This window comes from Corapipo altera, unplaced genomic scaffold (genome assembly GCF_003945725.1).
Source record: "Corapipo altera isolate COAL_440 unplaced genomic scaffold, ASM394572v1 65, whole genome shotgun sequence".
Taxonomy (NCBI): Eukaryota; Metazoa; Chordata; class Aves; order Passeriformes; family Pipridae; genus Corapipo; species Corapipo altera.
Genome location: NW_020884891.1, coordinates 10,354,102 through 10,380,193, shown reverse-complemented (window position 1 = coordinate 10,380,193; position 26,092 = coordinate 10,354,102). Strand labels below are relative to the sequence as shown.

Sequence of the window (26,092 nt, the reverse complement as noted above, 5' to 3'; positions counted from 1 at the left end):
TGCCTGATTAAGGAGATCATGACTTAAACTTAAGGTTTACCCTGGATATTTAGGGAAGAGAAGAATGTGAGGATCCACCAGTAAAATATGGCAGTGTTGATATTAGCAAGGGTTTGACCCTCACAGTCTGGCACAAGCAGTTTTTAGTTAAAATTGTATAAGAACACCGTAAGTGTCCTTTTACTCTGGATTGAAGCTAAACACTACAACACACATAACAAAGATAAATATTTGAAAGCCAGAAAACTGTGTTGGAAAGGACAATGAATACAGTTATGCTTGAAGATCCCAAATGACTCTTAACTAGGACTTCATGCCTTACATCTTCTTTAAATGTTGCCATGTTTTTTCTGTTTTTCTTTTTTTCCCTCTTTTTTTCCTTTTTTCTTCTTTTTTTGGTTGTTTTTGGGTTTTGGGGGTTTTTTTTGGTGCTCACTTTTTTGATAAACATAATTAGAGCTGTAGGAACTGAACCTGAAAATGTTAGCCCAGAAATTTTAAAGATGAATGTTGCATATGTCTAATGTTTACAGGCTAGGAACAGTCACCAAGGGATTTATGCATGTTAGGTCCTATGAAAGGTTTAAGTGCCAAAAAGTTCCAGATCCCTGAGCCAGATACATTTTTGTGCAGTGCATGAGACTGAAGCCAGTGTTTCCCTGAGTCAGTGAGGACCTGCCTCGTGTAGTTCAGAACAGAGCCACTGGGCTGTGGGTCTGTATTCACCTGAGCCCCACAGTCCCCGAGCTCTTCTGAAAGTAGGTATCTTTGGAAAAAGCTTTTTGAAAAACTGAATTTGTGTAACCTCAGAAATGAGGCCCAGAGAGAAGAGGTGTCTAGTGATCAACATGTGTGTAGTTCAATTCCTTTTTCTCCTTCCAAGAGAGTGGTCATTACTCAACTGTTGGCTCTCGGTGTGCTTTGCACTACTTACCTTTCCTTTTGATGCTTTCACCTGTAGAAAACAGGCTGTTACACTGGGCTAAAGAACCAGAGGAAAAGTAGCATGAGTTTGTTGCTCAGTAGGTAGGACAGTTGCCTGGAAATACATTTAAATCATCTCAGGCAGAGGAAGCAATCGAAACTCATGTGCTGTGTAGTAGAGAGTATTACTTCTAAGTTTTGAAAGCAGTCATTTGTTGTCTGAACTGGGTACCTGAATGCCAGTTCTATTAAACTGAAGACCAGAACTGCTGAGACACACAACTCTGGAATGCTGGTGCCTTGGGAACTTGGAGCCAAGAATGTCACTGTTAACAAAACGTATTCCGTGTCAGGCAGCAACAGGGTAAAAGTTTCCAGGATCTTTTTTTTTTTTTTTTTTTTTTTTTAATTTAAGTGGAATTCAGACACACAAGGTTTCATTGGCCCAGGTCTCAACATCTGTTTCTGCATTCTGATGACATTGATGTAACTTCTTTTTACTTCTGACATACAGAATCAGTTCCTTTAAACACTGCAATGTACTGACCATGAGAATTGTTCTTAGTACACAGGGAATAAGTTGGCCAACACTGTTTCTGGAGAAGACTGCTGTGGTTCAGAACTGTGTGGATACACACAACATGACTGGTAGTTGACTGGAAAACTCTTACTTTGACAATTTCCTAATTACTTTTGCAAAATAGGTTGGATAAATGTGGATGATGGTCTTTTTATGCTCATATTTTTGTACAGTTATAACTAGATAATAAAAGAAATTTGGTTAACTTTAAAGGCCAAATCTTCTGCTATTCACATGTAACAGACCCTTTTCAATCTCCAGCCCAGTGGTTCACAATTCAAATGCCCATTTAAGATTTAGTCACGCTTCTATGTTAATTCAATGACAACAATTTTTGTATAAAGGGGTCCAAAGCTGACAAGGAAAACTATTAAAACTCTAGGCTGTTTCTTCTTTTTCTGCTTCTTGCTTCTCATTGTTTTCAGGTGTTCCAGGGGCTGTTGTCTCATCAACACTCGGGTATTCCATTGTTGCATTGCTCGATGGAACTGTGGTCGCAGGAATGTTTTCTTCATTAGGTACCTGAACATAGTCTGCATTGGATTGTTTCTGAGCCATTTCTCTGCAGGAAGACAGGATTAGGATTGTGATTTCACACACGTCGAAATCCCATGTACATTAGAGTCTCTCAAAAGGATGAACCTTTGTATTTGCTGTCTAAACAGTAACTCCATCATTATTATGACTGTGTAAAAAGGTAACAACATCCCTGCTGCTGAGACAGAAAGAGTGACAGAATATTAGCTATTAAGACCTCTGCATCACTGGTTTAAGTGATGCTACTAGAATAAAGAGGATTTTAGTATATTTAAATGCTACACCGGGAAAGTGGAAAGAGAAACTGAGCGATGGCAAACAATGTCTGAGGAGGGGTAGCAAAACATACTGCGTGGTGTGAGCTTCCTGGGAAATTCCATGCAGATGTGGTGTCCCATTGAAGTGCATAAAAATAGTGTGCAGTCAGAAAATAATTATGGAAAGGCTGAAATCTAGAAAAATATTCTAAAATATATTTGGTATTTTAGAAAATACTGAAATCTAGAAAAATATTTTTAGTAACAAGTATTCATTCCATTTGTGTCACCAAAACAATAATAAACTCCCAATATTGAAGCACTGTCACATGTAAAAAATATCAGGTGCTAGTGGATTAATTCAATGCAGTAAGATTTATTAGGATCTGAGCACAAAATTAAATGTTTATGCTACATCAGTTGAAAGCAGAAATGAGGTGCATGAGTGACTGGCCACTGGTCTGGGTTAGCAGAATTCCATATCAGGAAGTCATAGCCCTGTGCTCCAGAAAGTAACAATTTTTTCCTGGCCTCAGCTGCATGTATTCATTTAGCATTTAACATCGTGGGGCTAAATACATTCTGTATAGCACACAAGATTATTCTGAAGATTTGGCCATTTAAGGTAAAAATGAACAACCAAAGCACAGAGGAAAAAACATCTCCAGAGCAGGATCAAAATGGACGTTCCGGGCTCCATTCTGTTGCCTAAACCTTGTGTTTCCTGTGATTTGAGATGCCTTGGAGTATCCCAAGTGTGTGTCCTGTAATTTCAGATAGCACTGAAATGAGCCCTCTGTGGTTAAATCCTGGTAAGTTTGCTGAGGCAACCCTTAGCTGCTGTTTCTTTTTTACTCCCTCCACCCACTGTTCACAGACCCCATTAACTTTTAAATATTAAGAGCTGATTTTCTAACTTGCCACTTTTAGCATGTGTTGTTTAAAAACATTTACTTCACTGTTTTAGATACTGCTAAGTGGTAGCTGCCTGTTAACATAGGGAAGAGGGTTAATGGCAACTTCTGTTATGAGAGCAACAGGGGAAAAGTCCCACAAAAGCAAATGTTCTCACTCTAGAAGTTTTCTCAACACTTGTATTATTTACCCTTCAAAAACGTTTAGAGTAATTGCATTTCACTTTAGTTCTGGATTACCAGGAGTGCTTTATAGAAATATTTGTCTTAAAATGAAGCAAAGAGAAACTCTTACTGCATCTCATTATTTGGAGACTTCCTATTTTTTGCCTTCTTGGTTAAGACCCAGACGATAATGCAAATGATAGCAGCTGCCAGGATTGCTCCAATTAATGCTCCAGCAACAATAGCACTGTCTGAATCTGGAAAGAAAAAAAAAGATTACTTTACTTTTAAAAGTAGTAATATAGCAAAATCCCATGGAAATTTAGTGCAAGAGCTTTTAGCAGAAAGAAGGCATTGGATTCTAAGAACTCTTTCCAGGGGGAGGCTAAAGGAAAGTGAGAATTATGCTTATGTGACCTTTGTTGCCTCCTTTCTTGTTGGTTAGCTCCCTATCCCAACAAACTCTCTCTTTGTGTCTGGCTATGGGAAACACTAGGCTGTAACACTGACAGGAGGTAAAAGCCTTTGCTCTTCAGTCCTTGCAAACACATTCTGAAATTCAAGTTGCCTTTATTTCTGCCTTTCAGCCGAGATATAAAATGTGTGCTTTGATCATTTGTGAGCCTCCAAAGCCTTTTATTTCCACTCCAGTGCAGCTTCCAGCTCTGACCTGCTATTTTCATTTCATAGTCCACTGAATCATTGAGTGACCATTTCATGGACATCTCTCATGGCTGGTTGTACAACATAGGCTTGGCTCTTGTTAAATATTACTGTTTCTGTGAAAAATATGCATGCAGGTGTGGTTGACCAGTGCTTGAGAACACTCAGGATAAGGTGTTTTTCTGTGACTGCAGTATTTTTAGCCAGTGGTTACATCTGCAGTGTTCCAGTCCTTGTACTACCACGTTTCAGTGATGGTTTTAATTTCTGGGCTAAGGGGACCTCAGTGAGACTGGTGGCTGGAAGACATTGCTCAAAACTCCATGCCTGTCCATTCTCAGTAAAGGCTCTGCAGTCAGAACCAGGTCCAGCTCCTGCTCCCTGTGGGACTTAAGCTGGAGATGTTAAACCAGTTTTCTAGGTCAGTGTAAATTCTGGGCATGTCTGGATGAAAACTCCGGAGCTCTCCAAATCCTGTTCTGTTCTTACTTGAAAAAAATAAATCTATGCTTCAGAGCTGTTAGAGCATTCTCCTGCAAGCTGTGCATGTCCTACATCAGGGATGTGACTACTTTCATGCATTAAACTCACGTTTTGCTGTTAGGTCAAGCTCACAGGTGCTGTTCCCCAGGACGTTGCTGGCTACACACCGGTAATAGCCAGTTTCAAAGGTGGTGAGATTGCCAATGTAAAGAATGCCAGTGTTTGGATCTGTGACAAACAGGGAACAGGTACAAGTTACTGTTTGTATTCTGTAGAGGCAAACAGTTCTCTGTAGTTGGTAACACTGAGAGCTATTCAGAGATTAGAAACGGGGTTCTCTGATTATTTGGTTATTTGGGGGTTTTTTATATTCTTTTAATAAAAAACCATTTATCGTCCTTGAAAATTGCTCCAGTGGATTCTGCAAAGGCATAAATATTTCTCCCATTTTAACAATTTAAAGTAATGGCATAGATAAGACTTCAACATGCCACACATTTTTTTATTAAATAGGAAAAGTGTCCTTTGTTTTTGACAGCTGTTGGCCAACTTGAATAAATAAAAATACGATTTTGTGACATTCACCATCAGAGGAGGATAAATTTTAATTAGCCTATGTGATACACAGTGTTTGAAATGTTGGTACTAGGGAATTTCAGATCTTGGACACAGTACAACAGTCCTGTAGTTACGCACTAAATTGTTCAGTCACAGGCTTCAGGGTGTTCTCCTCGACTTTGTACCAGCGGTAGGTGGGATGAGGCAATCCCTCTTCACATCTGCACAGGAGGTAGATCAGATGCCCTTTTTCAGGTGTTCCTTCTACTTTGCAGAAAGGTGTTGATGGTTTGACTGTAAAATAACAATGAGGAGGAGAGACACATCATGAGTACATAGCTGGGGCTGCAATAATCCACCTCGAGTTCTGGTACCGTGCTGCAATTCTCAGTTAAGAACTGAACCCCATATACAGATTTCCATCCATGATCAGAGTCTTATTTATGGATCTGACCAAAGCCTCTCCGATAAAAAAATGAGTAATATTAAATATATATACATGGCCTAGGATACAGTTTGCATACTAACTGTTATTTTGGAGGTGTTGAGACAAAGACTATCAATTACTTTCATTATAATGGGCCACTCACTATTTGTGATACACCATTCTGCCACACAGAGCATCATTTTTTTTTTAGGGACATGGCACGAGCTTTTCCACAGAAAGGGAGAGGATCAAGGCTTGATTCTTCAGTATATTACAGCTGTGGAAGAAATAAATCAACTATAGTTCTGTTAAAAAATATATCTGTTTTGATTTCATTTCCTCACTTTTCACACAAGGTAGGATTCTGTCTTCACTTACACCTATTGTTTTTCATTTCCTATCCACAGAAATGCTGTTGTGATTCTTTTGAGCACTGTCAGGGAAACTATACCATCAATAAGTTCAGCCCAATTTTGTGTGCATAAATGAACAACTTTTCTTGGGTTTTGTGTGAAAAGTGCAATCTCTAACTCAACTGCTCCAAGATTTACTACTTATTTTGGGAATTTTAGATGAGAATTATCTGTGGTACTTTGATTTTTTAGAGAATGAGTTTACATATATCTTTTTCTTATCCCTGGAAAACAGGCAAGTGAGGTTAGAATTATGTCCTTTTATGACTGTGATTTGTCAGTCTGACCTTGTATGAATCCTCATCAGTGATTAGATGGGGTTAGTACAAACTTTTATCTTATTAAGACGTAAAATATCTCTTTCCACTGCTTTTCATCCTTTCTGTCCTGCCTGTTCATGTTCAAACTATTGCTTTTTTCCATCCACAACACACTTTCTACTACTTCCATCCAACACATCCTAAGTTTCCAGAGCTCTTGGGAATTGGTGTGAGCCAGAACTCTTGGGCTGTACTACTGCCTCTCCCTAGATTTATGCAAGTCACCATGACCAACATTAGGTAAAATTAGTGAAGTTTTGGTCTTTTCTGGGGCTGCATCTAATGATTTCAGAGAGAGGTTGTTCCTCCCAGTTAAAAGGGTGTTTTATTTTAATCAAAGCTAGTATCAGTCTGTTTTCCAACACGAAAAACTGAGTGAAGCTGGGTAAGTCCAGCTATGCTCTTACCTGCTCACATTGAGTTTTTAAGTTTTTGGGAGCACAAAGTGAATCTGAAGGCCCCTGGTGAGAGAGTGAGATTTGGCTGCAGGTCAGGCAAGGGTAGCTGTGGAGTGGCAGCAGGTCCTCTCTGGCTGGAAGCTAGAGGGCACCCAGGCTCTGCCTGCCTCCAGAGCCCTGGAAAGCATCTGCGTCAGTGCATCTGGGAGCCTTTTCTCTGCATCACGGGCCTTGTTTACCACAGTTCTGTTCTGTTATTCCCTCTGGCCCTACGTGTTCTGAGCAGTGTTTCATAACATGGGAAGAAAACGACGACACAGCCACAGAGAGGGAAGGCACTTACCCAGCACACTGACAATCACAGATTTTTGACTCTGTCCAGCATCGCCCTGAGGGCTGAAAACTTCACAGGTGTAGGAACCAGTGTCTGAGGGCTGCATGTTGGAGATTGTTATTGATGCATTCCCTGGACCTGTTGCAGGTGTTATCCTGTTCTTAAATACTCCATAGGAATAAGACTGGCCTCCTGAATAATAATAGATCTGTGATAAAGAATCAATTGTTAGTTTAATGACAAGAGATCTTCTTGCTGCTTGCTTTGGTACTCATAAGATTGTTGATTTCTGATGAAGCCAAGCAGTGTCACCCCCTGTCTTGCCCCTTTTCCCAAGAAAGCAGAAATAAAAACATTATACATTTGAATGTATATTTGTAATGGTTCTTAAAAGACAAACTTTTCAGAAATGGCATTTTTCATTGTGTAATTGACAGTAACGAGATCAAAGCACAGACTGATGCATTTGCAAAACAAAGGTGAGACCATTGACCATCATATGACAATTCTATTAAAAAAATGCTAAGTCCTGGACAGTGAATAGTGGTATCAATTGAAGTACTGATAATTTGTGATATTATTAATAAGTGGCTCAACAGAAGGTTATGACAAGGATGGGCCTGTCATTGCAAAAACTGGGTGACAGTTGCCCACTGTCTACATGCACAAACTAGGCAAAGTGAACAGTTCCAACACACTCAGTCATTTCTTTAAACTGGTGAGAGCTAACCATATAGAATTACAGGTTGTGACCCAAATGGATATACCATTGTTCCTCCTGACATTCCAGAATCAGCAGTGTAAATGTATTTATTGAAGTTGAACTAATAGCATGTTTTTTAATTTAAATAGTGGGAAAATGCTTGTAGAAAAAAGCTTCACAAACTCCTCTGAAATGCCATTCACACCTGACTAGTTTCAAAATTTTCTTTTGGTCAAAGTTCTCTGCCTTCTAGGGACACTGCAGATCCCTGGGCGACAAGTATAATTTGCTTTACTTTGCAGATCAACTGATTGCATTTTGAATTAAGAATATTTATTCTTAATTCTATTTATCCACCCTGATATGGTGTTGACTGAAGTCTTTAAGCTATGTTATCTGAAAGCCTTTATTAGCTTAAGGCAAGGTACACCCCAAAACTGTCAGAGCACAGCTGGTTTATGCAATGATACAGCTTTGAAATGAAGGTCAGAACCCAGGCTGCACAGCACCAGCAGCTCCAGGACTGCAGCTTGGCCCCATCTCAAGTGCAGTTTTGCATACTCCTCAGCCAGACTTTATCTTTCCCTGCCCCAGGATTACAAACACCAGGTACAGTTGATGCAGGGCTCTGAACACCAAAGCATTGCCAAGGTGTGGAACCCTGGTGTTGCAGTGAGGAAGCATAAGAGGTCCAGGGTTAGCACAGTGACAGACTCGGTTACAAAGTCTGCTGAACAGCTGGAGAGACCCCCTAGTTTCCATTATGTGCACGGGATACCATCAGTTTTCAAACTGATTTTATGCTTTGCAAATGTTTTGAGATGTATCTCTATTGCAGAACTAATGTCTGGATGCACACTTAGTGTATTCCCCAGGGAAGGACAGTATTCAAATGGGGAGTTTGGTTTAAACAAATTGCTCATCAAAAACCTGGTCTGCCTGGAATTACGAAAACACACTGGCCACACTGGTCTCATTCTACATTTATCTGAGTATGAGCAACAACAGAGTGTTATTTATCACTGTATTAAGTTACAAGAACTGTGACTTCTGACTTCAGACTCCTCTTAAGCTGATGTCCCTAGATAGCTCTCAACAGTGATGGGCTGGATTTCCATCTCCACTCCATCAACTGCACCTGTTGGAGCTTCCATCAGCTCTTTAAACTAATGTGAAATTAGGTTCTACAATGATCTAAATGAAGTAATCTGTGTCTTACCACAGCATGAGAGGAGTGAAAGGCCCTTCATACCCTACTAAAAGGCCTGATTGCTGGAAAAAGGGGCTAAATTCTACTCTCTAACTCAGAGTGATGTGGGATTTATATGAGAGTAAAGAGTAGCAGGAGGTGCCCACTGAGAATTAGCTTAGCTACAGCACATATTCCTAGGAAATAGGACTGGCATTGAGTCTGAAATGCAGTCTTGGCATGCCAATAAACACAATAGAGGAGCAAGTTCTCCTTGGTATATTTGACCTGAAGTCAGGGTGAATGACGTGTTTAAGTTCTCATACAATGCACTGAGAAATGAATTCCCTGTGTTCTCCCCTTCTGATTGAATGAATGCAGGGAAAATATTTTGTGTACACTGCTAAATGTGAGGCAGGTGTCAACACAGCAGAGTCTATTCTTTTTCTTCATGGATTTAAACAGAGTCTTTCTGGGTCGTTGGTTTTTTTTGTTTGTTTGTTTCAAGTATGAACATAAAGGCAGTGGAACATCCTCAGGTAATGCATTCAGTTCCTCTGCAGGCTCCTGCCTGTTCTCTGTTCTGCTCCTGTTCGATGCTTATCTCGCTGGCTCTGGAGTTCATTGCCTGAAGGAAGGTGGTAAACACCAAAAAGGCTGAGTAATGTTGTGATTAATTACTGAGTGTATATCTTGTCCCAGAGGTATGATTGGATTGTGTACACAGGAAATTTCATTTAAGAGGAACATGTTTTAGTTAATTGGCTGTGAATTCACAGCTCATTTTAAACAATACCCTCAAAATGGCTATTTTAAACCCTTGTTCAAAGTGGTTTTATGCTGTCCTTGAAAATCTTGTTCCTGGCTCTCAAAAAACTGAAATTAAAATCTTTGCAAAAATGTTTCTGTTCCAATTCAAGAGTAAAAAAACTTGTTTTCTGTCGAAGATATGGAAGACTATTTTTGGGCAACTGACAGTTAATGTTTCCTCCTACAGACACACATCTCATTGACATTTCTTTCCATTTTACCTAAAATGTCTGTATGGAAAAACTCTATTTAGTCAATGGTGGACTTTTTCTGGAAGCCTTTTAATCTGATGTGATAAATATATTTTAAGTGCACCATCTTGAATGCAAAAAAATATGAAGAAATCTGTGCTTCTCTTGAAAAAAATACACTTCTCATGTCTGAAGCAAATCATGAGTAGCTCTAGTGGAATCAATGATTTACCAGAGTAGACAATCTTGATGGTGCAGTAATGATTGCTGCTTCTCCTTACCAGCTAGTTTGCTCAGGCAAGTTTTTATATTAATGGTACCTTTTCACGTTTCATGGCAGCAGCTGCCTGGAATGAGTAATCAAACAACTGACTGCAAGAAGAGCAGAGATTATCACTCCTAAAACTGCTACCCCTAATAACTTCACAATCTGAGACACCAGTTTCTGCAAAGCAGCCAAGTTGCCCAGAAAACATCTCCCTGACCTTAGAAAGGGTTGCAGTTCAGTCGGTTATTCAACCTGTGGGACAGGCGGTGCCTGGAGCTGCTCTCAGCAGCCATCCATCCTTGTGGGCTTTCTAAGGCAGTGGTGCAGTTACTCTGCATTTCCACAGCCAGTTTCTGCTGCAGCCAAGAAAAGGATTTTGCCTCATAGGCTTCCAAGGCAGTTGAGTCCATTATTCATGTACCTCTGTAGCTGGGTTACAAACAGACCAGGGAATTGGGAATGATCATACTCATTTGGAAGAAAATCTTGATAATCTCAATGCACACCAGATGCTGGAGACAATATTATCTGTGTCCCAAATTCTGGAGGATCTGGTACATGAAATCACATGTGCTTTTCTTCTCCTTTAGCCTGACTTGTGGAAAGGCTGCTCCTCTTCTAGAGGGATGGTGAGGAAAGTTTTTGCCTGCAAAGGAAGCAGTTGGCAAAGCTGATGCTGAATTGAAGGTTTTCAAAAGCTGCCAGATGTTTGGCAGCGTGTGAGGAACCCAACTGCAGGTTTTCTTTATACAAATTCTATAGAAATATCTTCCTTAGGGTGTGGAGGGGGCGTGTGAGAAAGTAGTCAGTAAATTAGGAGAAACATGCTTCCATCTGCTTCCTTTCTTCTCGGGACAGGACAAATATATACTAGGATTTGCATAAATATGTGTCTTTCAAATCTCTTTGGATGGACTCATTCATAACTTCCAGGTCAATACTCCTCCCATCCCCCATCTCCTGGAGTCACAGCATCACATTGCTGTACATGCCCCGTGCATATGGATATCAGAGCTATAAGATGAGATGTATTTGAAGATGTGTTAGAAAATGTCCACTGAATCTCCACAGAACTTTTGACTTCCTGACTGGGGGGCAGTTTCAGGACATGACTTCCTTTCCAATTCCCTCCCCCAGCCCCTTCTCCCTTTCCCCACCAGCACATGCAAAGCTGTAGCATCCTGTTCCATGACGTTTCTCAAGGCTGATGGATTCAGTGTGTGACTCACAGCCTTTGCCTGGAGAGCTGGAAAGCTCAGGCGTTCAGAGGGCCCCATCATTGGGTTGGTTTGTCATTTTCTGTTTGACATTTTCTGAAGCTACCAGAAAAAGAACTGTTAAAGTCTCTTTCTCACTGATAAAAGCAGGGGAGGACTGGTTGGAGATCATGATCTCATTTTGAATTCTGAGGACAGACAGAATTTATAAAATAACAACAAGGAAAAAAATTTTCATCACTCCCCTAAGCATCTTACCATCTAATTAGAGAACAAATGCCACGTACTGAGAGTGTTAATGAAGGCCCAAGGCTCAGATTCTGAACTCAAGTAGATAAGAAAGGAAATGCTTACACGTGCATCGGTTTCTTTGACAGTGTGTCACATGCTTTGGTCTGGGCCCAAATGCCTTATTTCATCCACAGCTTCTTTTCACACATTTTTGCCAAAACTCTGATCTGCCAGAAGGTAGTAGGGATATTATATCCTACATTACTGGGGTTTTTGCATGGGTAATCAAGGGTGTTAACAGTGACTAGAAGTGTCTTGTTGCAATAGTGCATTAGCAGAAGAGGAAAGGGAGGGAGTCAGAAGCCTTTAGAGGATTAATCATTCAGCAGCTTTAACTGGTGCACAATACTTTTGAGGAGCAGCTCTTTGATGTTCTCATAGTATCGTTCTTGGGGCTGAACTATTAGTAAATAATTCCTACAGTGCATCAAGCACAAACATGTTTTCTCAGTGCCTTTGGTGTAACTGCTCTTCAGCAGTTATTATTAGAGCTCAGTTTACATTGGGCTGTGCCCTGTACTTCATGGTGAGACAGGAATCCCACTGCAGTCAAAGAGACTTTGGAATGGATTACAGCTGGAAAGCTGAGCTGACAGCTCAGAGGAAGCCAGTTCAGCAGGCAGCTCTGTGTCCTCTGTATCCACTGCATCTCAAAATGTTATGTTCTATAAAGGAGATCCAGGATGATTTCTTTTTCCTGTGTAAATATGTAGCCCCAAATTTGGGCTATCCAAACTTGCTTACATTCATCCCAGAGACTCCTGGTGTGTGGATATGCCCTTCAGGTACCCTTTGGGTAGAATATTGCTGAAGGTGCTAGTTCAGCCACCTAGAATATCTGTGGTGGGAAAAAAACCCCCAACCAACAGCTACATCCAAAATAATTTTGATAGAGAAAAATGCAATAAAAAAGAGGGTGAGTTAAAAATTCTGAATGATGCATCCAATTCAACTTATCCCAAGTCATGTGCTAGTTTTAAGATTTTAATCCAGGACATGAATATACGTTTCACAGCAGCATAAATCCATACATCTAGTAGAATCTGTTTAGCTCTTTTTTTCCCTTAAGATTATGCCGATTGTTTTCTTACCTTGTATCTCCAGCTACATCTTCCCCGTGCATCTGTCACATACACCATCTTTTGACATTGACTGACTGACTTTTCATCCATACTCAGAATACCGTGACATGGGGAATGCTGTATTTGAGTAAAAACGTGCTGATCTGAGAGTTAAATGAGACTTTAAATGTTCCCCCAAAATCAAAGAGCCTCCTCTCCACACAGCTCCCCACCTACCATCAGTGCTGATCACAAGGGCAGGGTGCCTCGTGTTCAGCAAATTTTGCAGAAGATCCCTCAAGCCTTGTCAACCGCGAGATGCAACAGAATCTTATTTCTAAGTTTAACCTAAAATTAGGCAAACTAAAATTGAAGCCTAATGTTTGCTCCAAACCCCCTAGTTAGAACCTGATCATTTTCTACTTATCTGCACTTTCCTTTGTGATAAGCACAGGTAGTCTACCATAATCCCACTGACATCCAGGGAGTCACTCCAACTGCAGCGATGTGACAACAGCATCTCCGTTCCTCTGCACTGGAGGTGTTGCCTCTGCTTTCTATGAAGCTCTTCCTTATAAGTGCCTGCTCAGTCATCTAAGTGCTAGATAAAACTCAATTTTAAAAAATCACCTCTAGGCAGAAAGAAATGCTGATGTATCAGAGGCCCTTTCCAGGATGTTTTCCTGTAATACTTCAGGATGTGCTGTCACATGGTAGCCCAGTGCCCACAGCCGTGCCTTGCTTTGTGCTGGGCAGCAGAGTTGTGCTGGCACTGGGACTACTGATAATCTGAATTTGGGGGTTCAGGGTGAAAGGAGCCAACACAGCTGTGCTCAGATCCGTCTTCTTGCCTCTTTTTCCTTCCTTGGGCTTTCCTTCCCTGTCCCCTGTTGCTGAACAACATGCCATAAGCATGCTCCCACTTTGCAAAGTGGCTCCTCAGGCCTGCAAGAGTGGGAGTGAGGACAGGAGCAGACTGTTCACAAGGGAGCAGTGCCATCCTCCCCTTCTGTAAGGGGTGCAGTGAGACCCTCCTTGCTCCTCTCCACAGAGTGCTACTTTCTTGGTAGTACAGAGGTGAGAAAAGGACGGGGCAGGGTGAAAGCCAATATATAAAATAAATGGAAAATATTCTTCTTGTTGCATGCTGCCAACACTCTTCCCCTCTCAAATGCCCATCAGTAATTTTACCAAAGAAGTGTCACTGTTTGCAAATATTTCAAGCTTGCTTTTTTTTAGAGAGCATTTTCATAAGAAGTCTACCAATAATTCTATTTTTCCTACGAATAACAGGCATCCATGACCTTTTACGCATTTGGTGAATTTAAATTTCAATCAAGAATCCTGCCCTGGGCACATCTTTTGTAGCCAGGCAGTGTCCCTGCTAATTTCACTGACTTTAGCTGTGGGTGGCCTGGGCTGGAGGCTCAAGGTGTGGCCCTGGTTGGGCTCAGGAGTTGTATTTAGCTTTGCAAGGCTGCAGCCTCGCCTGTGCAGAGTCAACAGAGGCTTCAGGCTTTCAAACATTTACTTAGGTGCTTTACACTGAGGCCAGCCGAGTGACTCAGAGCATGAAATGAAGCACAGATGTAGGTCTTAGCAGGAGCTGAGACTTTACCTTTTGAACCAGGCCAGGCTGTGATGTACCCTGGGTGAGCTGAATAAATAGTGTTTGCCTCAGTTTGTCTAGATGTAAAATAGAGATAGCTCAGGATTGGAAAGTCCTCAAGATCCTTGGCTGGGAGTTATTATTTAAAAATTAAATTTGTCGTTAAAGGACATGTTGCTAAGGGCTAAATGGAAAGAAGAAAAAGTGAAAAATATATATGGCATCCTATTTTCCATGATTTTATGCTTACATTATTGAGTTCAAGCAAGGGGAATTACTTCTACCGGAGAAACTTCTTAGGAAAAGAGTAGAGTTAGGCTCAATCAGTAAAAAGCTCAGTATTCACACACTATATATGGCTGTGCTGCCTTCAAAACAGTGCTGTGAACACCTGGCACTGCTGTTTGCTGCCTGCCTTTTGTCGTGCTGCCTGTGAGCTGCCTGTGAGCTGCCTGGTTGTGGTTTCACCCTCGCTGCTGTAACTGCCAAGGGCTGATCTGTGAGCACCTGCACCAGCCCTGGGAAGGGTGGGCACTGTGGGGCAGGGGGTGAGAACACCAGAACCAGCAGCAAAAGACAAAACCAGCCTCACACAGGCTGTACTGGGAGGCAGATCTGCCCAGTAATGAACAGCACGGCCTCACCTGCAAGCAGGGTAAAATCTGCTGGTGAATACTTAGGGGTATTAAATTAGCACTAGTCCTGATCCTGGTCTTACTGATTTCACCCCAGGCAGGACTGTACCTGAGCCTGTGTATCTCAAAACACTGCAAAACATGTATTGTAAGTGGCAGGGGAAAATAAAGGGCTATCTAAGACCTCTGCTTATTATATGTTGTATTCTAAAATCTAGTAATTTAAACCTCCTGTTCATTAATGCTTCAAGCCAAAAGCATCCTAATGGCATAAATTTGCCTTAATTATGACATTCTACAATTTGCTTTATTATTTGCTGCCACTGTAGAGAGACGGGGCCATATTCTCAATTATTTGAATAAACAGTATTTATTAAAATCAAGATTTTTTTTCCCCACACTTACTTGTTATGGAGAACATCCCCTCTGCTTAATCTTATGATTGTGAATATACTGCCCTTGTGAATAATAGGGTCATCAAGACATCTACCATTTAGTAAGATGACAGGAATATTTAAAAATGTAGCAGGTGGGAAAAGTAGATGTATTTTCTGCTTTTCTTTTTGAAAAATTGTAAGTCTCTTGCCTTCAAAATATTTCACAGAAATTTTCAGCTGTCAAGAGTGGAATCTGAAAATGTTATCCATTTAGTTGCTGAAAAAAAGGGTGAATTTTGAATAGAGCCAGAATTTTCAACAAACTTTTTCAGGGCAAATATATGCTATTTATAAGGAAATGTTTGTTTGTTTATCACGGACGTGTTAGAAGAATCTAAATATCTTATACAATTAAATAAACTTAATCTACTTAAAATGCAAGCTGTTGTTCTGTTATTCAGTAAGATATGGTGCCAGTCTTTTCAATATAGTTGGTTTTGTCGTCTTACCAGCATATTAAATATATTTTTGACTTGCATTTTGGTATTGTTTTACCTAAACAATGAAAGCCAAAGCTGGCAATCTCCTCTATTGCCATACATATGTTTCCTGTTTGGAACAAAATGTGAAACTTAATTCACCTATGTGCCAGGCCACTGGGGCAAAGCCAGGTTTGTAGAGAGATTATTTTTCTTGTTTAAACTTGTAGGAGAAACAAATGCAGACTTTCAGGCTCTCAATCCTTTCTGAAACTCAGAAAAGTCACCAACTTGAAATAGAAATATCAACCTTATGGGGAGGGAGGGTGAAAATCTAATTTCATGTCCATCTGTGTTGTGTAACTTCTTAAACCATATTTTCCACAGGCAGTCACAGTCTGTCCTTCCCAGTGTTTGCATTAACAACATTAATTTTTTTGTGAATAGGTTCAAAATGGTAAGGAATTGCCACACTGTGGTAAAAGGATGCAGGGTCAAATAATACAAGACTGAATGTGCTGCTGAAAGCATTTTAGAAAGAGCAGTGCCCCAGTCCTGCAGCTCTTCATACACGTGCACCCTCCAGGCACAGCAGCAGGCTCAGAGCAAAAAAGGGGACCCTCTGAGCTTGGCTGAGCCTGACAGCCAAGGAGAAGTGGCACTGCAGGGAAAGGAGATTGTACCTTGGTGTTCAAGGAGAATGGGATTAGCCACTAACCTGTGGCCTTTCCAGACTGAACCAACTTTATTTAATGAAAATGCAAATCATCCATTGCAAATGTGTTGCGGTGTGAAAGTGAATTTACCATGAAATTCGTTTCAGATGGGGAGAACCAGCTGCAATTTTTCTCAGTATTGTTTCTTACAGTCCTTTTAGGCACAGCTTTCCCACTGCCTGCAGGGAGAGCTGCAGAAGCCAGGAGTGAGCACTGGAGGGATTCATCCATCAGGTTTCCCTGACATTTGGTAGTCTTGCATCAGTTAGTTCTTGTTGAGTATATTCTGAACCACCCACAGTATTTTATGATTATAATTCTTAGGGGGTATTTTTCTCATCATTGGTCACAGTTTACAAACGGGTTTCCCCTCCTGGATCTCTTGAAACTGTGTGATTCTCCCTCTAAAATACTTATAACTACAATCTGCTTACTTCCCTTGGTTGTAACCAGAAAATGCATTTGCTGTCTTGCAATATGGAAAATTTGATGCAAGTAGAACAGAGACACTAACCAAACCTGAAGAAGATGGGCTTGATCCTATCTCAGTACTGCCCTTCCCACCTGAACAAATGATTAAAATTTAAGATGTAACAAACCAGATCAAGATGATAATATATTGTACTATGTACAATTTAGAAAACCTGTAGCTACCACCCTTTCATGAGTAATTATTCATTTAATAAAATAGTTTTAACTTGAGAAAAGCAAACAGTGAGTAACATCTACTCATACAATTAATCAGGTAAGGTATGCCTACATCAGTCTGGCATTCAGCTAGAGTCAGAATTTGGGATGGGCCCAGACTTTGTACTTGGCACTGATACAGGCTTTATCTGTGGCTGTGATACACTGCAGGAGGGTAAGCAGTTCTGTTCTGTCTTAGGTTAAATTGCCATTTCTTATATATTGTCTATAGCTGTTCAATGCCAAATATGTTACATCCTGCATATTCTGCAATTTACAGACAGTCTAATTCTGCTATAATTGATATACCAAATAGAAAGTTTAACTCTATCAACAATGGCAAGCTTCCTATCATAATATTATTAGGAAATTGGTGAACATGACAAGCATATCCTCAGTGTGGACTGTGACACTCCTCTAAGTCAAATCTCTTTACATCAACTCTCAGCTGTAACACCAGGCAGGGGGACTGAACTCTTAGAAAAGAAATGTTAGGAACAGGATAAAACCAAACTGATTGTTTCACAGGCACAAGCCTTACTCCAGGGTATGGGAAAAAAAATCCCAGTCATCTTCAAGGATGCAGTAACACTTTTAATCAGCATTTCTTCTTGTAAAGGAAGGTGTTGCTGGCTGCTTAGCACCTGTCAGGACTGAGCTGATGGGAATTCATACCTTGTGTGTTATGCTGGGAGTGAATTCATTTCCCCACCAAAATGTAAGATTAACAGATAGCTTTTGAAGTTTGGGCAGTAGTGTGAGTATATAAAGGAAGTTACACACCATGTCCCTGACTCCTTCCAGGCAAACCAGGCTGCTCTGCAAGGCTTTTACAGCCACGTGAGAGGCTTGGGCAGTGGTTACAGCATGTAGCTCTCTGGTTTTGGTGTCCCACACAATCCCCATGCTGCCTCCGTGCTGACACTCCAACCTACCACATGGTCTCATTACACCCCTGGGGTAAGATATTATTTGGCTTTGCAGCCTCTGGGGTTCTCGGGAAGGGCAGGGAGTATTTGCCTTTAATCTGTCATTGTTCTGCTTCCACAATGACAGCTGTGGGATGCCGTGAAATACCAATGCAAGTTTGCTGTGGCGAATTTCCTGCTGTAACAACTTTCTGCAGAGTCCTGCCAAAACACTCCCTGCTCGCTTTGTGCTGATAGTCCATTGTCATGCATCGTTCCTCTTACTGAGCCACTGAATTAAGGAGCTCTTGTTTGACCCTTAAATGGGGAACACATTGTCAGAAGCAAGGGCGTCTCACCAGGAAAGCAGCCTTCACAATGGCAGGAAATATCTGCCAGACAAGAGAAAAGGGAGCTGGTCCAGGGGCTGCAGGGCTTGTGTGATTTTTTGACACCTGGTCTTTGCTTCACACTTCCTGTGTGACTTGGAGCAAGTCGTTTGATCATCTGAATCACTTTTGTAATTTCTCATCAGTTTCTAAAGGAATTCAGGATGCCAGTGGGATCTAGGAGCCCAGATAATTTGTGCGTCTGCCCCTAAATTTCACTGCATCCCAGTCCTTAGTCCTTAGGGTGGGAACACCAACATTACCTGCCTCCCTGGTCTGTAGTAAGGATAACCCTACCAGATGTAACAAGACTCTTTGAAGACTTAAGGATATCTAAATATAATTTCACAGTACTAATAAATAAATATCTTACGGTGTGCAGCTGGCTCTCTTTGGCACTGTAAAAGCTCCACTGAATGAAGAAGTTTCCCAGCGGTGCAGAACTCGTGTACGTGCAGAGGAGGGTGGCGTTTCCACCTGTAGTGACATTCACTGTCTTCTCAGGGACAGTCACCACAATGCTGCCGACGTGGCCTGTGGGCAGAAAGTGTGGTGAGGAGAGATCACCAAGGAGAGATCAGGCCCTGGGAGCCGTGCAGGAGTGTCTCACTCCCTGTGTTAGCAAAGGAACCCATAGGACGTGTCTAGTTGTTCTCCTTTTCAGTACGGTTTCCCTGGGGCCTTGTGTGGAAATTTCAGTGATAATGAGCTGGGAGTGGGTAAAAGCTAGCAAGCAAATAAATCCCCCAGAATACCTGTGCCCTTACAACAAATAATCTGAAAAGGCAGTGTTCCTAAACCTGTACTTGCTCTCACTTGCAGATACTCATCTTCTCACTAAGAGCTTGTGGCTAAACCGAACCTTTCTTCTGCACTTCCAGTGCTCTCCTGTGCTTGCACTCTCATTCACAGCTGTGTCTTGCCCTCTTTTCCAGCCGTTTTGGAGGGTTTTTTTGCTGTTATTCTTTTAGATGTCTGATCTCCTTCACTGTGGAGCACCATCACCTGTTGTCTCTTTCATTCTTATGTTCTGACTGGGGCTCCGTGACACTGTTGGGTCCCTCAGGCTGGAGCCCAGCAGCCTTTTGCTGCTTTTCTTTTGCTAATTACTTTGCTTTTGTTTAGATTTCTTAGGGTTTACATCCAGAACCTGTTTTTTTCCACACCAAGCTAAGCTTTTTGAATGTGGGTTGTGCAAAGTTCTGTGATAACTTGATCAACCCTTTCTGCTGTGCTCAAAGCAGAGAGGGAGCAAACATGACCTGTGAGCCCTTCCCCATAATGTTCTGATCAGTCTTGAGTACAAAGTCACAGAAATGAAAGGAATCAAGCACCATGTTACAGTATTTATCTGTTTCTCTCCTCTGTGTAACCAGCAATGGTGACACACAGCAACAAAGCTTGAACTGTGAGAAACATACATCTGAATTTCAGGGGTTTTGTAGGTTGCTGAGCCCAGTTTTAAAGCTACTGTCTAAAGATTCAGAAGGAGAATATATTTCTTTTGAATGTGATGGAAAGCATAAGTCTTTTTGAGATTTCTGTGCAAAACAGGCAAGTTAAGAATTTCATCTTATAATAATATTCATATGGGTTTATTGCACGTATTAATGATAGAGGCAAAACATGTAAAATATTCTTCTCGATGTAATATCTGTGCATTTTATGTTCAGGTGCTGCTTTTGAGAGTTTAAGCAGAACCTCCAGTAAATACCAAATGCTGAAATTATCAGCCCAGTGAGAGAAAACATTGTTTAAAAAGCAAACAATTTATTTTGATATTTTTAACCGTATAAATACTGCAGATTTTTCAGTTGCTATAGTATGCAAGCCTGTCTGAACTCTGGGTACTATTTCCCTTGTTTGATGGCTTCAATGGTAAAAGCTCACTACAAGGAAGAAAGGAATTATCTACTTTCCATGTTGATGGAGCTAGGATGAGAATTAGTGGGTTTAAACTACAACAAGATTTATATTATATGTGACGATAGTCTCACAGGAATGGCTGGAGACTGACCTAGATGTGTCAAACCTGCCTTGGGGAAAGAAGGGATCCCAGGGCTGGCTGCCAGTCCTACTTGTCTTGTGAGTTCACAGCAGCTTAATCCGTACTGAGATCCAATATAAAAGCTGTGTCATATTATTTTAGGTATCTCAGTTCACAGTTCTCAGCTTTAAGCGTTAGTGTTGGCCAGAGGATGATAGTTTCTTGCCACACAGTTTACACGTATTTATTTTCTGCTCTTTGCAGGATTAAAGCCATGGTCTTGCAACACAGTGTCATTCTACTGAAAACATCCATTTTCCAGTCATCTGCTCCACGTATTTCCTTTATAATTCTCTGGTTTTGGAGTCAGGAGCGCCACAGAGCCTGACTGTTGTAAGCTTTTCTGGCAGAAATGAATTTTTAGCAGAGACAAGCATTCTAGTTTCCATAAAACTGTATATTTTGAAGAAATACAATTAATTGAAATAGCCTTCACTCTAGTAAAAAGATAAAGTCAAAGCCTATAAGACTGACCTTGTCCAGTGAGCTATTTAAAGCCAACACTAATTGCAAGATGGAGCTTTTGACTGACAGTGGAGTGAACTGGACCCACAGAGCTTGTTCCCTCATCACGGATGTTAATGGGAGTTTCGCTTTGCATTTAGTTCACTGTTTGCAGTTTCTAACCCCTAATCCCATTTCATACATACAGGCCTTTTGGTTTAAATGATAAAAGTGCATGAGTAAGAACTAGGTCAGTGAAAAAAGCTAGTGTGAACACGACCACAGCTTGTTTAGAACAGTTGATCCATGTCTTTCACTCATCAATATTATGGTAAGGCCTTTTCCTTCCTACAGAGAAAGTCTTTGCAGTTAATTTGGAATCTCCCACTTTCACTGAAGTCCTTTGCAGTGTTTAACACTCATGAAGTAAATCCAAGTTTGCTGACCTTTTTCTAGCCACGACAGAAACCCCCAGTCAGTGCCACCCATCAGTCTGGACACACTGCTAGTCTTAAATCCAGAACTTTCAAATTAGAAGACGTTGTTTTTAAAAGTATTGGTACCAACTCTGAATTACTTTTCATTTCTAAGGTAAAAATCTGTTGGGTTTCTGTCTATATGAGAGTTAGAACACTGAAACTCCAGGAGTATTAATATTTAATATTTAAAATATTTCTACAGCATCCAAACCAGATAATTCCATCTTGAAAAGAACACGTGGAAACTAACTTCCATTTTCTGTAGTGGATACAGGGGCTGTTCATCTCCATGGAACATTAGGCTTAAAATACCTGCTTCTGTATATATTAAGAGTAAAGCTTAGCACAATGAAATGTCCTTGAAACATTAATAACATATAATCTTTAATATGCCATATAATTCCTAGATTCCACAAAATTTATGTTGTCACTTAACTTCAGGGAAATCCAAAGATTATTTGCATGCTTAAAGTTAAACATCCCCCCAGATTTTCAGGTGGCAGTGGGACTGAGTCATCATTTCCCAATACTATTACCAAGGGGAGACAAGAGCTGAATGTGGGAAAACCAAACCTTGAAACACTTGAAAGACCCAAACACTCCGTGCAAGAGCTCTTTGCCTCTTCCTGATGTTAGAGCAAAGCATTAACCTACCAAAGCTAAAATTCTGTTCTTGAGCAAAAATCTCTTACCAGGCAATGGTCAGTTTGCAGATTTCCACAAAATGGCCTAGTAGTACAGCCTTGATTTTCATTTCATCCTGAAATAAATCATCTTGGATGTTCTAGTTTGCTAGTCAGGTTCATCTGCTCTCTCACTTCAGCAAGTTCTTTAGTCCAGTGCTATTTCTATCAGTTTGTTATTCTTACCTGCAAGGACGGCAAAAATTGAAAATATCTTCAGCATGGTTGCACACATTGTCTTGACGCTGGGAGAGAAAAGAGACCAGATGCTGCTCCTGGCTTCAACTGAAACTCAACTGTTTTATTTTTTTGAGTCGGTTTTTGTTTTCCTTATCAGCTGTGTATCACCACGTCAGTGAGCTGTTTCATACTCTTTTATCACGTGTGTGCCTTTCTCCGACTAGTGGTGTGACGGTTCGCTTGAAACCATTTTGTGGGGCTTGAGCAACTAAGGGTTTTGTTAATAATAAACCTTTGAATCAGAGAACCCCAGATTTCCCCACTTTTGCCAGGGCCCAGCAGTATTTGTCCACCTAAGTAATTCCAGTGAGTACAAGAAAAGTATTTGTGGAGCTATTTAACAGTCAATCTGATTACCAGTGTTGGAGTCAGGCCTAATATGAATAAGGAATAATCTTTATTTCCTTTTAATGCTATAATTTGTTTTCAAAAATGGGCATGTGGTGATAATACATTGGCAGTACATTTTCACTTTCAAACATATATCTTATACAGTTTTATACAGAATGATTACATTGGACTCAGGATTGCCTTCAGATTTTCATATTGAACTCATCAATAAGAAAACATACCAAAATAAAGATCAAATAAAAGTTATCTTCTAAACGGGTAGCAAAATCTGTTTCATGCAGTTTTAATCCATGTAGTTCAATGTTACTAGTTAAAAAAATGACAGGGTGAAAATACTGATTTTTACTTAATTGTTAATACCAGATTTATATAGTGAAAAAAGCAGTGGGTGGAGGTTAGACCCTGAAGAATTAGAATAACTTAGATTTCGTTGTCCTTAATGGTTGCAAAACACCCTCTCTGCAGCTCATTAGGAACTGAAGGTGCTCAGCTTCCTTTTTGTGTTGTGTCATTTGACTGAGGCTAAATTCAAGCCCCAGACTGCAGTGGGAGTAGCTGGCTCTGCATACACAGCCTGAGAGAGTGAGTGGCTGAAGAAGTAACAGAGGGCAGCATTGCCTTTTAGATGTGTGCCTGCACCTAGGAACAAGGCAAGTGAAATAGCCAGTGACTTTTTTCCATGCTTGTTGAAAGCATGGGTCTAGTTAATGCCTGATGATCTCATCTTTCTAGTGGCAGGCAAGGGCAGCCACCTTTTCCCTGGCAGGAGCCCTGGTGTGGCATGGGAAGCCTGTTTGGAAGGTGGGGCTCAGCATCTGGCCAGGCTGGAGGGGAGAGGTATGTCCAGAGTCTCCCTCATCTCTCATGTGATGTGGTGGTACATTCTTCAGCATAGAAGTTGTGAGTACCTAGTTGCATCAGTTACTGTTGGGATTAGATTTATGGACTTAAATTAATTTTATTCTCCCAGATATTTCTGTGTGTGGCAGATGCTTGAATAATCTCTGGATGGATGGTAGGGTTTGGTGATATTCTTATACAGGCCATCTCCAAAAGTTTTATAAAGGATGTCTTTTCCTTGTTTCTGACTATCAGCGCTTCACACAGCATTCCCACAGGGCAGGCAGTGCTTGTCTTTAAGGGATGGGGAGGGCAAAATTTGGAACAGTTAAATGTCTCATCCAAGGATTCACAGGTGATCCAGAGTCCAAAAAGGAATGTGTACGTTGAAAGACTGAAATTCAAATTCAGATTCCTTCCAAAAGTTGAAAAGCATTTAGATTCACCTTCACTAAGGAAGCATGGAGTGATTCCAAATGCACATGGCAAGTTCTCACTGGCTTTCCCCAAGTCAGCCTAAAATGGGAGCTGCTGCTGATTTCCAGTCATTTAGTTACAGATGAGCACAAATGATCTGAACATGAGACCCATTTCAGTGCTTGCCTATGGCAGCTCCATAATGCCCAGAAGTCCGACTAGTAGTTCACAGAGCACTGATCCTTTGCAAAAGACAGCAATTTTCAAGAAGATGAAAAAAAATGTCACCACCCTGCACAGCAAGGCAGCACCTGCACAGTCCTATATCTTTACCACAATATCAGTGTGTCCTCTAATTCCCTCTCATTTATCAACACTGAAGTCCTTTCTCTGGCACTTAAGGCCCCTTCAGCTAATATATATGTACACATATATAATGTACCCTGTTATATTCTATTTTTGCCAATTACTACATTCCTGGAGGGTGAAATGCTCAGTCTGACAGAGAACAGGAGCCAAGAACACAACACAACTTCTACACTGATATGTGCCCGTTTAAGCTGGGGACACAGGGCTGAGGTTGCCAATTGCAGAGTGGGTGTAGCTCATAGCAAATGATTGCAACCATCCATCCTGTTTTACAGGGGATACCAAACACCAGGAGCATTTCCATTTGACTATTACCCACCTGGGGCCCATTTCCCATGTCAAACCAGAGGTGTGTACCCCGACACTGACCTTCCCAGCCCTCTGGGGTTATTCTCTGTCAAGGTAATAGATGGCATCTGTCAGCTGCTGACTTTGCTTCCAGCTCATTGCTCCTGGAGAGCAGCACTGCCTGTTCAGGTCACCTTAGGAGAACTGAACACAGAAAGCAAAATCTGGTTTGGTTTGATGATTTAAGTTACAGTGGGACGACAAAGAAGCTCTTGCTTACACTGCCAACCCTCAGCTAAGAGGAGAGAACAGCCCAGAGTGCAGCAGCACAGCAGCCACTTTGCCGTGGGTGGAGCAAAGACTCTTATCTCCAAATAAAATAGAAGTGGCCAGTACCAGGAACTGTGTGTTAATAGACTTTGTGAGTCAAATCTGTGTACACTGAAACATATTCAGAAATGTTCCCTTTCAAGCAAATACCCTTGTATTCACTCTCTAAATATAAGTGTCAGTCATCAAAAAATGAAGCCCAGAGGCCCACCCTGAGCAAGGCAGCATTGTCCAGACAAGCATTGCCGGAATATTTAGGAATTGCTTCTGTTGGCCTGAAACCTAATTAAAAAACTTCCTGTAGAATTCCATGTTTCACTTGACAAAGCTCAGTAGCATTTCAACAGCTTTGTCTTCCTGAAATATGCTTAATCTGTAATTGTTTGAAGACATCAAACCCAGTGATTTATAAAGTTCTCTAGTTCAGTGTCACAGCTGATGGCTGGGGATGAAGAGAAGTGTTTAATTAAAGATTCAAACAAGTACAGTGAAAGAGCTGCTTTAAGCCTTTAAATCCATCATTAGGTTGATTTTCAAATGCACAGTACAGTTTTTCTGCCTGTTGCACAATTGTGGTCTAAAAAAAATATTTATAAGCTTTTCTGCCTAAAAGTAAATTCATGAACTCACTGTTATTTATAAACTTGCAGAGAGTGAAAGACTGTAAAGGTACCAATAATATAAACTCTTCTGAGGAGAGCACCGTGGCTTGTCACCTCAAATTAGCTTGGACAGAAATACACCTAATCCTCTGTATCCAATTCCCAGAATCAGCACAGCTTGTTATCAAAAAGCACAATTCCATTTTCTTGTAAAGAGTCTGGACTGGTCTTTTTTTATTGTCCATTTTCTCACTTAGGAAAGAAGGTCCTTTTTCCTTTTAACCATTCAAAAGCCAGCATTTCCTAGAGCAAACTCCCTGCCCAACAGGCTGTCCACTTTTGGGGGAGGGGGGAAGGAAAAGCACTGAAATGAGATAGAGCAGAACACTGATTGCCAGGAGATCAGAGAGCTGCAGGCCAGGCATCAGCACTTCAGGCACTTTGCCCTGGCTGTGCTGGGGGAGCTGCTCAGAGAAGAGGGCTGGGAGAGCTGGTGCAG

General features: G+C 41.0%; 1 protein-coding gene across 1 annotated transcript; it reads right to left on the bottom strand.

The window, feature by feature from the left end:
- Positions 1-1,490: 1,490 nt before the first annotated feature.
- VSIG1 (V-set and immunoglobulin domain containing 1) lies at positions 1,491-24,788 on the bottom strand. Its single transcript, XM_027645414.1, has 8 exons — positions 24,743-24,788; positions 22,343-22,401; positions 18,877-19,037; positions 6,983-7,181; positions 5,220-5,375; positions 4,632-4,751; positions 3,508-3,634; positions 1,491-2,066 (listed from the first exon to the last, which is right to left on the bottom strand). Exons 2-8 carry the CDS (start codon positions 22,389-22,391, stop codon positions 1,883-1,885), a joined length of 996 nt encoding a protein of 331 aa, XP_027501215.1. The 5' UTR covers positions 22,392-22,401; positions 24,743-24,788; the 3' UTR covers positions 1,491-1,882.
- Positions 24,789-26,092: the final 1,304 nt, after the last annotated feature.

Bases quoted from the DNA above. Each gene is read 5' to 3' on its own strand.
- VSIG1 (XM_027645414.1), bottom strand. From the start codon at position 22,391: ATGTGTGCAACCATGCTGAAGATATTTTCAATTTTTGCCGTCCTTGCA. The intron at 3,635-4,631 runs GTGAGTTTAATG...TTTTCTTTCCAG, and splicing joins GCTTGACCTAACAGCAAAAC to ATTCAGACAGTGCTATTGTT. The intron at 2,067-3,507 runs GTAAGAGTTTCT...GTCTTCCTGCAG, and splicing joins TCTCCAAATAATGAGATGCA to AGAAATGGCTCAGAAACAAT.